This window comes from Nerophis ophidion, linkage group LG03, assembly GCF_033978795.1.
Source record: "Nerophis ophidion isolate RoL-2023_Sa linkage group LG03, RoL_Noph_v1.0, whole genome shotgun sequence".
Classification (NCBI taxonomy): domain Eukaryota; kingdom Metazoa; phylum Chordata; class Actinopteri; order Syngnathiformes; family Syngnathidae; genus Nerophis; species Nerophis ophidion.
The window spans coordinates 86,441,333-86,457,295 of NC_084613.1; the positions used below are offsets into that span (position 1 = coordinate 86,441,333).

The 15,963-nt window shown below is 39.1% G+C and overlaps 1 protein-coding gene across 1 annotated transcript in view; it reads left to right on the forward strand.

Moving 5' to 3' along the window:
• sptb (spectrin, beta, erythrocytic) overlaps positions 1-15,963 on the forward strand; it is a 180,141-nt gene that overhangs the window by 78,775 nt on the left and 85,403 nt on the right. Inside the window, 4 exon segments of the mRNA XM_061896277.1 lie at positions 2,509-2,626; positions 2,691-2,849; positions 9,550-9,852; positions 14,902-15,052. Of these exon segments, the coding sequence (XP_061752261.1) occupies positions 2,509-2,626; positions 2,691-2,849; positions 9,550-9,852; positions 14,902-15,052 (731 nt within the window).

Here is a 15,963-nt window from a genome sequence, read left to right on the forward strand (position 1 = left end):
TATATGTGTGTATGTGTATATATGTGTGTATATGTATATATATGTGTGTGTATATATATATGTATATATATATGTGTATATAAGAATGTGTGTATATATGTGTGTATATATATATATGTGTATATAAATATGTATATTAATATGTATATATATATTTGTGTGTATATATATGTATATATATATATATATATATATATGTATATGTGTATATATATATGTATATGTGTATATATATATGTATGTGTGTATATATATATGTGTATATAAATATGTATATGTATATATATGTGTGTGTGTATATATATATGTATATGTGTATATATGTATGTGTTTATATATATGTATAGGTATGTATTTATATATGTATTTATATATATATATATATATATATATATATATATATATATATATATATATATATATATATATATATATATATAGGGACGGCGTGGCGCAGTGGGAGAGTGGCCGTGCGCAACCCGAGGGTCACTGGTTCAAATCCCACCTAGAACCAACCTCGTCACGTCCATTGTGTCCTGAGCAAGACACTTCACCCTTGCTCCTGATGGGTGCTGGTTGGCGCCTTGCATGGCAGCTCCCTCCATCAGTGTGTGAATGTGTGTGAATGGGTAAATGTGGAAGTAGTGTCAAAGCGCTTTGAGTACCTTGAAGGTAGAAAAGCGCTATACAAGTACAACCCATTTATTTATTTTTATATATATATGTATATATATTATAAACATACAGTGGGGCAAAAAAGTATTTAGTCAGCCAGCGATTGTGCAAGTTCTCCCACTTAAAATGATGACAGAGGTCTGTAATTTTCATCATAGGTACACTTCAACTGTGAGAGACAGGAATTCACATTGTAGGAATTTTTGAGAATTTATTTGTAAATGATGCTGAAAAATAAGTATTTGGTCAAGCATTCAAAGCTCTCACTGATGGAAGGAGGTTTTGGCTCCAAATCTCAGGATACATGGCCCCATTCATTCTTTCCTTAACAAGGATCAATCGTCCTGTCCCCTTAGCAGAAAAACAGCCCCAAAGCATGATGTTTCCACCCCCATGCTTCACAGTAGGTATGGTGTTCTTGGGATGCAACTCAGTATTCTTCTTCCTCCAAACACCACCAGTTGAGTTTATACCAAAATGATACATGGATGATACAGCAGAGGATTGGGAGGATGTCATGTGGTCAGATGAAACCAAAATAGAACTTTTTGGTATAAACTCAACTGGTGGTGTTTGGAGGAAGAAGAATACTGAGTTGCATCCCAAGAACACCAGACCTACTGTGAAGCATGGGGGTGGAAACATCATGCTTTGGGGCTGTTTTTCTGCTAAGGGGACAGGACGATTGATCCGTGTTAAGGAAAGAATGAATGGGGCCATGTATCCTGAGATTTGGAGCCAAAACCTCCTTCCATCAGTGAGAGCTTTGAATGCTTATTTTCCACCATAATTTACAAATAAATTCTTTAAAATTCCTACAATGTGAATTCCTGGATTTTTTTCCACATTCTGTCTCTCACAGTTGAAGTGTACCTGTGATGAAAATGACAGACCTCTGTCATCATTTGAAGTGGGAGAACTTGCACAATCGCTGGCTGACTAAATACTTTTTTGCCCCACTGTATGTTTATGTAAATATATTTATATGTATATATACATATATATATATATACATATAAATATATTTACATAAACATACAGTGGGGCAAAAATATATGAGCCCTGTGATGAGGTGGCAACTTGTCCAGGGTCTACCCCGCCTTCCGCCCGATTGTAGCTGAGATAGGCACCAGCGACCCCAAAAGAGAATAAGTGGGAGAAAATGGATGGATAGATGGATATATATATGAGTATATATATATGCATATATATATATATGTATGTATATGTAAATATATACGTATATATCTATATATGTATGTATGTATATATATATATTTATGTGTATATGTGTGTATATATATATACAGTATATATGTATATATATATGTGTGTGTGTATGTATATATGTGTGTGTATGTATATATATATATATATATATAGACATATAGACATTTATTTATATATATATATATATATATATATATATATATAATATATGTATATATTTTTACATTCACAATAAAAAACTAAATAGGTAGATTTTACAGTTTAAAACATTCCATTAAGTGTTTTTTTCATAATTTAATCCCTAAAAAAACCTTCCGTAAAAGGAAAAAAAATGTACGACGGAATAATAGAAAGAAATAGCCAATTTTTTTTATAGATATACATTTCTTTATTAAAGGTAAATTGAGGAAAATTGGCTAATTCTGGAAATTTATTTAAGTGTGTATCAAACTGGTAGCCCTTGGCATTAATCAGTACCCAAGAAGTAGGTCTCGGTGACCCCTGCTGTAAGCCATTCTTTGATGTTTATGACATCGCCAACAAATAAGTTGGCACATGATCCAGAGAAGAAAAGTTCTCCCTAAGTCGGCTGCTGTCCTACAGGTTTCAGGAGAAAGGCAATCTGGAGGTGCTGCTCTTCACCATCCAGAGTCGAATGAGGGCCAACAACCAGCGGGTCTTTACACCCAAAGAGGGCGCGCTGGTTGCCGACATCAACAGGGTGAGGCCACCTGCACACGCCAGAAAGTGTGAGGCACCTAAAGTCATCGGGCTCCTTTGTGCAGGCCTGGGAGCGACTGGAGCGGGCCGAGCACGAGCGAGAACGAGTTCTGAGGGACGAGTTGATCCGTCAGGAGAAGCTGGAGCAGACGGCGAGGCGATTTGACCGCAAGGCGGCCATGAGGGAGACGTGGCTACTGGAGAACCAGCGATTAGTCGCTCAGGTAACCTCGCCGCCTCGCCCGTAGACATCTTAGAAGTGGACGCAGCATTGGCTGCTCTGACGTGAGAAACTGGGCCGCCATCTTGGAGTGGTGATGAAGCGCCCGGCAAGCAGCCTAAAGTGACAGTTGACAGGTAGAACACAAAGATGCTAAAGTGACAGTTGACAGGTAGAAAACAAAGATGCTAAAGTGACAGTTGACAGGTAGAAAACAAAGATGCTAAACTGACAGTTGACAGGTAGAAAACAAAGATGCTAAACTGACAGTTGACAGGTAGAAAACAAAGATGCTAAACTGACAGTTGACAGGTAGAAAACAAAGATGCTCAACTGACAGTTGGCAGGCAGAAAACAACGATGCTAAAGTGACAGTTGACAGGTAGAAAACAAAGATGCTAAACTGACAGTTGACAGGTAGAAAACAAAGATGCTAAACTGACAGTTGACAGGTAGAAAACAACGATGCTAAACTGACAGTTGACAGGTAGAAAAAAAAGATGCTCAACTGACAGTTGAGGGTTGTATACCAGGGGTCGGCAACCCGCGGCTCCGAAGCCACATGCGGCTCTTTGATCACTTTGATGTGGCTCAGCTGCTAAATGCCGACCCCAACGACTATTCCATGAGGTTTCCAGATTTTAGTGCCTCTCTCAGAAATCACCCGGGGATGACATTCTCAAATTTTCACCTGGACTGTACAATACTGAGGGTGTGCAGTGATGGCAATGTCTTTAACCTCCTCTACAAAATGTCGTCGTGCCCGCTTTTACATCACACAATCTGCGTGTCGACTGGTCATTTTATGTTCAGCTCTGTTAACACACGAAAGCGACTGCAACGCATACTTAGTTTACAGCCATACAGGTTACACTGAGGGTTGTAATATAAACAACGTGAACACTCTTACTAATATGCGCCACAATGTGAACCCACACCAAACAAAAACGACAAACACATTTTGGGAGAACATCGGCACTGTAACACAACATAAACACAAAAGAACAAATACCCAAAATGCCATGCATCCTTACTCTTACATGCTACATTAGCACCAAACCCTGCTCCCTCCAACCCCGCCCACCTCAAACAAAGCACGGAGGGGCTGGGGGGATTTGGTGCTAGCGGGGTGTATATTGTAGCCCGGAAGAGTTAGGGATGCATGGGATTCTGGGTATTTGTTATTTTGTGTTTATGTTGTGTTACAGTGCCGATGTTCTCCCAAAATGTGTTTGTCATTCTTGTTTGGTGTGGGTTCAAAGTGTGGCGTATATTAGTAAGAGTGTTAAAGTTGTTTATATTACAATCCTCAGTGTAACCTGTATGGCTGTTGAACAAGTATGCCTTGCAATCGTTAGCGTGTGTCAGCAGAAGCCTCGTGCGACGTGTGACTCGACGTGTTGTAGAGGGCATCAAAGGCAGCACCTTCATCAATCAATCAATCAATGTTTATTTATATAGCCCCAAATCACAAATGTCTCAAAGGACTGCACAAATCATTACGACTACAACATCCTCGGAAGAACCCACAAAAGGGCAAGGAAAACTCACACCCAGTGGGCAGGGAGAATTCACATCCAGTGGGACGCCAGTGACAATGCTGACTATGAGAAACCTTGGAGAGGACCTCAGATGTGGGCAACCCCCCCCCCTCTAGGGGACCGAAAGCAATGGATGTGGAGCGGGTCTAACATGATACTGTGAAAGTTCAATCCATAGTGGCTCCAAGACAGCAGCGAGAGTCCCGTCCACAGGAAACCATCTCAAGCGGATCAGCAGCGTAGAGATGTCCCCAACCGATACAGGCGGTTATAATATATAATACTCCTTACCATTAATGCGACATCTTGAACAGGTGCGGTAGAAAACGGATGGTTGGATTAAAATGCATTAGAATGCTTTATAATTTGAACGTTATTTTTGAAACTGTGATTACCAGCGGAATTATTCATTACTTATCGTGTTAAGCAATGTCAGCTAAGATTTATCTGAGAGCAATATGCGGTCATCTGGCTCTAGAGCCATAGGTTCCCTACGCCTGGTGTAGGCATTAGACACCTTTTTACCTGCACCCTGCCTCCCGCTGTTTCCCACATCTACAAATCAATTAGCTACCGACTGCCACCTACTGATATGGAAGGGTATTACACGGTTACTCGGCATAGCTCGGTTGGTAGAGTGGCCGTGCTAGCAACCTGAGGGTTCCAGGTTCGATTCCCGCTTCCGCCATCCTAGTCACTGCCGTTGTGTCCTTGTGCAAGACACTTTACACACCTGGCCCCAGTGCCACCCACACTGCTTTAAATGGAACTTAGATATTGGGTGTCACTTTGTAAAGCGCTTTGAGTCACTAGTGGGACGCCAGTGACAATGCTGACTATGAGAAACCTTGGAGAGGACCTCAGATGTGGGCAACCCCCCCCCCCCCCCCACCCCCCTCTAGAGGACCGAAAGCAATGGATGTCGAGCGGGTCTAACATGATACTGTGAAAGTTCAATCCATAGTGGCTCCAACACAGCCGCGAGAGTTCAGTTCAAAGCGGATCCAAGACAGCAGCGAGAGTCCCGTCCACAGGAAACCATCTCAAGCAGAGGCGGATCAGCAGCGTAGAGGTGTCCCCAACCGATACACAGGCGAGCGGTCCATCCTGGGTCTCGACTCTGGACAGCCAGTACTTCATCCATGGTCATCACAAGGAAGGGGGGGACATAGGAGAAAAAAGAAAAGAAGCGGCAGATCAACTGGTCTAAAAAGGAGGTCTATTTAAAGGCTAGAGTATACAGATGAGTTTTAAGGTGAGACTTAAATGCCCTTATATTGTTAATCAAGGGAAGTTCTGCGAACTTTAGCAAGAATGCTTGAGTTGCCATTCGGTAGTCTCTCGGAATATTCGGGAGGGTTAGCAAGTTTAATGCTGTTAAGCGGCATTCATAAAAAACTTGCGGGCCCCACTATTATTAAATGTTCATATTAAGTGCGGGCCGCGTGTATGAGACCCCTGGTTTATACACAGCACAAAGTAAAGAAAACTCTGTATGCAGTGTTATTTCATTCAAGAGTTTTGTGGCTCCCATTGTTTTCTTTATTTTGTGAAATGGGTCAAAATGGCTGTTTGAGTGGTAAAGGTTGCCGACCCCTGCTGTGTACGTATGTGACGTATGGAAGAAGGTGCGCTTACCGTCCGTCAGAAGGAGAGACAAAGAATGGGAATAGCCTGTAGTGTAATGCCAGCAGCTAAAAGCAACTGCGTGAGAACTTATACTCCAATATCACCATGTAGTCATTTTCTGTATCGCACAGAGACAAACCCGTGATATATCGCTCTAAAGTAAATTATGAATAATAAAACATGTGTCCTTCATCATAGATACATGTATGACTAAAAAAAGCGTGTGAAAATCAGTGGTATTCAGTGAGGTAAGATTAATTAAATGCACTTGCTCCTGCTAAATGGAGCTGATCACCACTCCAAGATGGCGGCTCGGCGTCTCGTCAGCACCAGTAGGCAGTGGCGCTCCACGCTGCGTACCCTTAGAACAGGGGTGTCCAAAGTGCAGCCCGGGGGCCATTTGCAGCCCGCAGCTAACCGTTTACCGGCCCGCCACATATTCTGCAAAAATTGCAAAATTGATAGTATTGCAAAAATAAAAAGATAAAACATTTAAAAAAAAAAAGTGGAATGAGGTGAAATCTAATGAGAAAAAGTGGCAATGTTGACACAAAGCGGCAGTGTTTTTGTTCCTTTGGTCTTTATTTTCTTTTTTTCCATTGCTCAAAAAAAAAAAAAGTGAATTATTGTGAATTATATTTATATAGCGCTTTTTCTCTAGTGACTCAAAGCGCTTTACATAGTGAAACCCAATATCTAAGTTACATTTAAAGCAGTGTGGGTGGCACTGGGAGCAGGTGGGTAAAGTGTCTTGCCCAAGGACACAACGGCAGTGACTAGGATGGCGGAAGCGGGGATCGAACCTGCAACCCTCAAGTTGCTGGCACGGCCACTCTACCAACCGAGCTAAACCGCTGTTATAATGAATTATTACTTAAAAGTTATCACTTTAAAATGTTTTATGTATAAAAATGTTTGCATATGTTGTGTGGTTGTCATATAAAAACATCGTTTTTTTCCATTGCTCAAAAAAGAAAAAGAAAAAGTGAATTATATTTATATAGCACTTTTTCTCTAGTGACTCAAAACACTTTACATAGTGAAACCCAATATCTAAGTTACATTTAAAGCAGTGTGGGTGGCACTGGGAGCAGGTGGGTAAAGTGTCTTGCCCAAGGACACAACGGCAGTGAGTAGAATGGTGCAAGCGGGAATCGAACCTGCAACCCTCAAAATGCTGGCACGCCCGCTCTACCAACCGAGCTAAACCGCTGTTATAATGAATTATTACTTAAAAGTTATCACTTTAAAATGTTTTATGTATAAAAATGTTTGCATATGTTGTGTGGTTGTCATATAAAAACATCAACGTTTTTTTCCATTGCTCAAAAAAGAAAAAGAAAAAGTGAATTATATTTATATAGCGCTTTTTCTCTAGTGACTCAAAACGCTTTACATAGTGAAACCCAATATCTAAGTTACATTTAAAGCATTGTGGGTGGCACTGGGAGCAGGTGGGTAAAGTGTCTTGCCCAAGGACACAACGGCAGTGACTAGGATGGCGGAAGCGGGGATCGAACCTGCAAACCTCAAGTTGCTGGCACGGCCACTCTACCAACCGAGCTAAACCGCTGTTATAATGAATTATTACTTAAAAGTTATCACTTTAAAATGTTTTATGTATAAAAATGTTTGCATATGTTGTGTGGTTGTCATATAAAAACATCGTTTTTTTCCATTGCTCAAAAAAGAAAAAGAAAAAGTGAATTATATTGATATAGCGCTTTTTCTCTAGTGGACTCAAAACGCTTTACATAGTGAAACCCAATATCTAAGTTACATTTAAAGCAGTGTGGGTGGCACTGGGAGCAGGTGTGTAAAGTGTCTTGCCCAAGGACACAACGGCAGTGACTAGGATGGCGGAAGCGGGGATCGAACCTGCAAACCTCAAGTTGCTGGCACGCCCACTCTACCAACCGAGCTAAACCGCTGTTATAATGAATTATTACTTAAAAGTTATCACTTTAAAATGTTTTATGTATAAAAATGTTTGCATATGTTGTGTGGTTGTCATATAAAAACATCAACGTTTTTTTCCATTGCTCAAAAAAGAAAAAGAAAAAGTGAATTATATTTATATAGCGCTTTTTCTCTAGTGACTCAAAACGCTTTACATAGTGAAACCCAATATCTAAGTGACATTTAAAGCAGTGTGGGTGGCACTGGGAGCAGGTGGGTAAAGTGTCTTGCCCAAGGACACAACGGCAGTGAGTAGAATGGTGCCAGCGGGAATCGAACCTGCAACCCTCAAAATGTTGGCACGGCCACTCTACCAACCGAGCTAAACCGCTGTTATAATGAATTATTACTTAAAAGTTATCACTTTAAAATGTTTTATGTAGAAATTTTTTTGCATATGTTGTGTGGTTATCATATAAAAACATCAAAGTTTTGACAAAAGAGCATAAAACAAACAAAATAATAGTTCAAACTTCAAATCGACAGATATATCGGAAGTCGATGTCGAAATTTAAGTGTTAAAAGTAAAAAAAAACTAATAAAAATGAATCACTTTATGAGTGGGGGACCTTTTGGGTCTCAAATATATTTAGTAGGATTTTATTCAACTTTTCACTTAAAAATATTAAATAATTAAAATCAATGGTGTCCTGCATTATTGATCTTTGAGGGCTTTAATTGCTAAATAAAGGAACTCTCCTGAATGAATCAATAAAGTACTATCTAAATACTGCATATTTCAGTTTTACTATAATAAAACAAAGTTGTTTTTGACAGAAAAAGCATAAAACCTTGTTTTTTTTTAACTTTATATCAACCTCAAGTTGACGTAGAGATTTACTGTAAGCATTAAATAAAATTTGACTTATTTTTAACATTTTAGTGACTGAGACCCTCTATGCGGGCTTCACGGTGGAAGAGGGGTTAGTGCGTCTGCCTCACAATACGAAGGTCCTGCAGTCCTGGGTTCAAATCCAGGCTCGGGATCTTTCTGTGTGGAGTTTGCATGTTCTCCCCGTGAATGCGTGGGTTCCCTCCGGGTACTCCGGCTTCCTCCCGCCTCCAAAGACATGCACCTGGGGATAGGCCCCTCCCACCTCCAAAGACATGCACCTGGGGATAGGCTCCTCCCACCTCCAAAGACATACACTTGGGGATAGGCTCCTCCCACTTCCAAAGACATGCACCTGGGGATAGGTTGATTGGCAACACTAAATTGGCCCTAGTGTGTGAATGTGAGTGTGAATGTTGTATGTCTATCTGTGTTGGCCCTGCGATGAGGTGGCGACTTGTCCAGGGTGTACCCCGCCTTCCGCCCGATTGTAGCTGAGATAGGCGCCAGCGCCCCCCGCGACCCCGAAAGGGAATAAGCGGTAGAAAATGGATGGATGGATGGACCCTCTATGCTCCCCAGGACCCCTAAGGATTAAAAAAAACAAAACATATATTTTGTTATGGTTTGAAAAAGAATAATATCAAAATAGCCCCCGCATGCTTACATTTTTCCGTGTGCGGCCCTGTGTGGAAAAAGTTTGAACACCCCTGCCGCCGCCCGTCTAACTCCGCTCCCGCCAGGATAACTTCGGCTACGACCTGTCGGCGGTGGAGGCGGCGAAGAAGAAGCACGACGCCATCGAGACGGACATCGCCGCCTACCAGGAGCGCGTCCAGGCCTTGGTGGACATCTCCGAGGAGCTGGAGGCCGAGCGCTACCACGACGCCAAGCGGGTGGACGCCCGCAAAGACAACGTCCTGCGCCTGTGGGACTACCTGCAGGAGCTGCTGACGGCCCGGCGAGGCCGCCTGGGCAAGAACTTGACCCTGCAGAGGATCTTCCAGGAGATGCTGTACATCATCAACTGGATGGACGAAATGAAGGTAGCACACGGGGAATGTGAGGGGACCACTTTGTCCAGGACACTGGTGTCCAAAGTGCAGCCCGCAGCTCTTTTTTTAACCATTGTTAGCATTCTAATGTTAGCAGGCTGGCTTTTAAAACTATTTTTTGCAGGTATGCATCCCAGCATCAAATATTTTGTTACTTAACAAATGATACCTGTTAGCACGCTAACATTAGCATGCAATTTTTTTTTTTGGTGTGCTAATGTTATTTTTTTTAGGTCCACATCATAGAGCAGGGGTCACCAACACGGGGCCCGCAAGAACCAGATGAGTCGCCCGCTGGCCTGTCCTAAAAATAGCTCAAATAGCTGCACTTACCAGTGAGCTGCCTCAATTTTCTAAATTGTATTTATTTACTAGCAAGCTGGTCTCGCTTTGCTTGACATTTTTAATTCTTGGAGAGACAAAATTCAAATAGAATTTGAAAATCCAAGAAAATATTTTAAAGACTTGGTCTTCACTTGTTTACATAAATTAATTTGTTTTTTTACTTTGCTTCTTATAACTTTCAGAAAGACAATTTTTGAGAAAAAAATATCATAAAAATTATTTTCGAATTTTTAAACACATACCTTTTTGAATTCCTTCCTCTTGTTTCCTGACAATTTAAATCAATGTCCAAGTATTTTATATTTTTTATTGTAAAGAATAAAAATTACATTTTATTTTAATTCTTCATTTTAGCTTCTGTTTTTTGGACGAAGAATATTTGTGAAATATTTCTTCAAACTTATTATTATTAAAATCCCCCAAAAATATTCTGGCTAATCTAGAAAATCTGTAGAATCAAAATTAAATCTTATTTCAAAGTTTTTTGAATTTCTTTTAACATTTTTGCTCTGGAAAATCTAGAAGAAATAATGATTTGTCTTTGTTAGAAATATAGCTTGGTCCAATTTGTTGTATATTCTAACAAAGTGCAGATTGGATTTTAACATATTTAAAACATGTCATCAAAATTAAAAAATGTATTTTAAATCAGGAAAAATGACTAATGATGTTCCATAAATTCTTTTTTTTTTTTTTTTCAAAAAGATTCGAATTAGCTAGTTTTTCAAATTTTTTCCGGTTAAAATTTGAATTTTAAAGACTCGAAATTGAAGATAAACTATGTTTCAAAATTTAATTTTTATTTTTTCCATGTTTTCTCCTCTTTTAAACCATTCAATTAAGTGTTTTTTTCATCATTTATTCTCTACAAAAAACCTTCCATAAAAGGAAAAAAAATGTACGACGAAATGTTAGACAGAAATACCCATTTTTTTATGTATATAGATGTATTTTTTAAAGGTAAGTTGAGCAAATTGGCTATTTCTGGCTATTTATTTAAGTGTGTATCAAACTGGTAGCCCTTCGCATTAATCAGTACCCAAGAAGTAGGTCTTGCTTTCAAAAAGGTTGGTGACCCCTGTTTTAAACTTTATAGACGTCAGTTTCATGTACATTATTTTGGTAATTCCACTAATGCTAACTGTTAGCATGCTATTGTTAGCATAGCCTGCTAGATCATTTCGCTAAAATATTTTGTTACTTGATGCTATCTGGCCGGCATGCTAACTGTTAGCACTTCAGTTGGGGGTTAGCTCTTCTGCATTTACACAAAATTTCTACCGGAATTGCATTTTGTAGTTCTTTGAAAACAAAACAAACAAAAAAACGTTGTTTTACTGGTTTTGAAAGTTAAAAAAACAAGAAAATGGCCTCCATTCCCTTTGATATGTCAGTCTGTGGCCCGTTATAGTTATCATTTTAGCATGCAGATATTAGCATGCTAGTTTGTAACTTTTTAGACGTCAGATTACAGTATTTTGGATAATTCCACTAATGCTAACTGTAAGCATGCTATTGTTAGCCTAGTTCTGTTAGACTGCTAGTTTATTTAATTTATATCTTTTGTTACTTTTTACTATCTGACCAGCATGCTAACTGTTAGCACTTCAGTTGGGCGTTAGCTCTTCTGCATTTACACAAAATTTCTACCGGAATTGCATTTTGTAGTTCTTTAAAAACAAAACAAACAAAAAAACGTTGTTTTACTGGTTTTGAAAGTTTAAAAAAACAACAAAATGGCCTCCATTCCCTTTGATATGTCAGTCTGTGGCCCGTTATAGTTATCATTTTAGCATGCAGATATTAGCATGCTAGTTTTTAACTTTATAGACGTCAGTTTCATATACAGTATTTTGGTAATTCCACTAATGCTAACTGTAAGCATGCTATTGTTAGCCTGGTCCTGTTAGCCTGCTAGCTCATTTTGCTGATATCTTTTGTTACTTGATGCTATCTGGCCAGCGTGCTATCTGTTAGCACTTCAGTTGGGCGTTAGCTTTTCTGCATTTACACAAAATTTCTACCGGAATTGCATTTTGTAGTTCTTTAAAAACAAAACAAACAAAAAAATGTTGTTTTACTGTTTTTGAAAGTTAAAAAAAACAACAAAATGGCCTCCATTCCCTTTGATATGTCAGCATACAGATATTAGCATGCTCGTTTGTAACTTTTTAGACGTCAGTTTCATATACAGTATTTTGGTAATTCCACTAATGCAAACTGTAAGCATGCTATTGTTAGCCTAGTACTGTTAGACTGCTAGCTCATTTCGCTGATATCTTTTGTTACTTGATGCTATCTGGCCAGCATGCTAACTGTTAGCACTTCAGTTGGGCGTTAGCTCTTCTGCATTTACACACAATTTCTACCGGAATTGCATTTTGTAGTTCTTTAAAAACAAAACAAACAAAAAAGGTTGTTTTACTGGTTTTGAAAGTTAAAACACAAAAACAAAATGGCCTCCATTCCCTTTCATATGTCAGTCTGTGGCCCGTTATAGTTATCATTTTAGCATGCAGATATTAGCATGCTAGTTTTTAACTTTATAGACGTCAGTTTCATATACAGTATTTTGGATAATTCCACTAATGCTAACTGTAAGCATGCTATTGTTAGCCTAGTTCTGTTAGACTGCTAGTTTATTTAATTTATATCTTTTGTTACTTTTTACTATCTGACCAGCATGCTAACTGTTAGCACTTCAGTTGGGCGTTAGCTCTTCTGCATTTACACAAAATTTCTACCGGAATTGCATTTTGTAGTTCTTTAAAAACAAAACAAACAAAAAAACTTTGTTTTACTGGTTTTGAAAGTTAAAAACAACAACAAAATGGCCTCCATTCCCTTTGATATGGCAGTCTGTGGCCTGCTATAGTTATCATTTTAGCATGCAGATATTAGCATGCTAGTTTGTAACTTTTTAGACGTCAGATTACAGTATTTTGGATAATTCCACTAATGCTAACTGTAAGCATGCTATTGTTAGCCTAGTTCTGTTAGACTGCTAGTTTATTTAATTTATATCTTTTGTTACTTTTTACTATCTGACCAGCATGCTAACTGTTAGCACTTCAGTTGGGCGTTAGCTCTTCTGCATTTACACAAAATTTCTACCGGAATTGCATTTTGTAGTTCTTTAAAAACAAAACAAACAAAAAAAACGTTGTTTTACTGGTTTTGAAAGTTTAAAAAAACAACAAAATGGCCTCCATTCCCTTTGATATGTCAGTCTGTGGCCCGTTATAGTTATCATTTTAGCATGCAGATATTAGCATGCTAGTTTTTAACTTTATAGACGTCAGTTTCATATACAGTATTTTGGTAATTCCACTAATGCTAACTGTAAGCATGCTATTGTTAGCCTGGTCCTGTTAGCCTGCTAGCTCATTTTGCTGATATCTTTTGTTACTTGATGCTATCTGGCCAGCGTGCTATCTGTTAGCACTTCAGTTGGGCGTTAGCTTTTCTGCATTTACACAAAATTTCTACCGGAATTGCATTTTGTAGTTCTTTAAAAACAAAACAAACAAAAAAATGTTGTTTTACTGTTTTTGAAAGTTAAAAAAAACAACAAAATGGCCTCCATTCCCTTTGATATGTCAGCATACAGATATTAGCATGCTCGTTTGTAACTTTTTAGACGTCAGTTTCATATACAGTATTTTGGTAATTCCACTAATGCAAACTGTAAGCATGCTATTGTTAGCCTAGTACTGTTAGACTGCTAGCTCATTTCGCTGATATCTTTTGTTACTTGATGCTATCTGGCCAGCATGCTAACTGTTAGCACTTCAGTTGGGCGTTAGCTCTTCTGCATTTACACACAATTTCTACCGGAATTGCATTTTGTAGTTCTTTAAAAACAAAACAAACAAAGCAACATTGTTTTACTGGTTTTGAAAGTTAAAAAAAACAACAAAATGGCCTCTATTCCCTTTGATATTTCACTATGGCCTGTTATAGTTATCATTTTAGCATGCTAGTTTTTATCTTTATAGACGTCAGTTTCATATACAGTATTTTGGTAATTCCACTAATGCTAACTGTAAGCATGCTATCGTTAGCCTGCTAGCTCATTTCGTTGATATCTTTTGTTACTTGATGCTATCTGGCCAGCATGCTAACTGTTAGCACTTCAGTTGGGCGTTAGCTCTTCTGCATTTACACACAATTTCTACCAGAATTGCATTTTGTAGTTCTTTAAAAACAAAACAAACAAAAAACCCTTGTTTTACTGGTTTTGAAAGTTAAAAAAACAACAAAATTGCCTCCATTCCCTTTGATATGTCAGTCTGTGGCCTGTTATAGTTATCATTTTAGCATGCAGATATTAGCATGCTAGTTTTTAACTTTATAGACGTCAGTTTCATATACAGTATTTTGGTAATTCCACTAATGCTAACTGTAAGCATGCTATTGTTAGCCTGCTAGCTCATTTCGTTGATATCTTTTGTTACTTGATGCTATCTGGCCAGCATGCTAACTGTTAGCACTTCAGTTGGGCGTTGGCCCTTATGCATTTACGCAACATTTCTGAAGGAATTGTTTTCTCTAGTTCTTTAAAAAAAATGACATTGTTTGACTGGTTTTGAACGTTAAATTAAAAAATAAATAGCCTCCGCACCCTTTGATTTGTCAGTCTGTGGCCCTCAGTGGAAAAAGTTTGGTCTAAGCAGATCTGTCGGGTTCTCTCAGGCTCGTCTGATGTCCCCGGACTTTGGGAAGCACTTACTGGAGGTGGAGGACCTTCTCCAGAAACATGCTCTGGTAGAGAACGACATCGCCCTGCAGACAGAAAGAGTCCAAAACGCTAGTTCTGCCGCCCTCAAGTTCGCTAATGGAGACAGTAAGTGTCTACTGGGGGGGTCGAAAGTATCGATGCTTTGATACCAAGGCGATACCAACATGCCACAAATACTTGTTGGACAGTATCGTCCAACAAGTATAAAGAATAGTGGAATTTTGATCGATTGAGAACCCTGTTTCCATATGAGTTGGGAAATTGTGTTTGATGTAAATATAAACAGAATACAATGATTTGCAAATCCTTTTCAACCAATATTCATTTATTTTTGTGTTTTGCAAATAATCATTAATTTGATGCCAGCAACACGTGACAAAGAAGTTGGGAAAGGTGGCAATAAATACTGATAAAGTTGAGGAATGCTCATCAAACACTTATTTGGAACATCCCACAGGTGTGCAGGCTAATTGGGAACAGGTGGGTGCCATGATTGGGTATAAAAGCAGCTTCCCAGTCTTTCACAAGAAAGGATGGGGCGAGGTACACCCCTTTGTCCACAACTGCGTGAGCAAATAGTCAAACAGTTTCAGAACAACATTTCTCAAAGTGACATTGCAAGAAATTTAGGGATTTCAACATCTACGCTCCATAATATCATCAAAAGGTTCAGAGAATCTGGAGAAATCACTCCACGTAAGCGGCATGGCCGGAAACCAACATTGAATGACCGTGACCTTCCATCCCTCAGACGGCACTGTATCAAAAACCCAACATCAATCTCTAAAGGATATCACCACATGGGCTCAGAAAAACCACTGTCACTAAAAATAGTTTGTCGCTACATCTGTAAGTGCAAGTTAAAGCTCTACCGGCATAGCTCGGTTGGTAGAGTGGCCGTGTCAGCAACTTGAGGGTTGCAGGTTCGATTCCCGTTTGTGCCATCCTAGTTACTGCCAATGTGTCCTTGGGCAAGACACTTTACCCACCTGCTCCCAGTGCCACCCACACTGGTT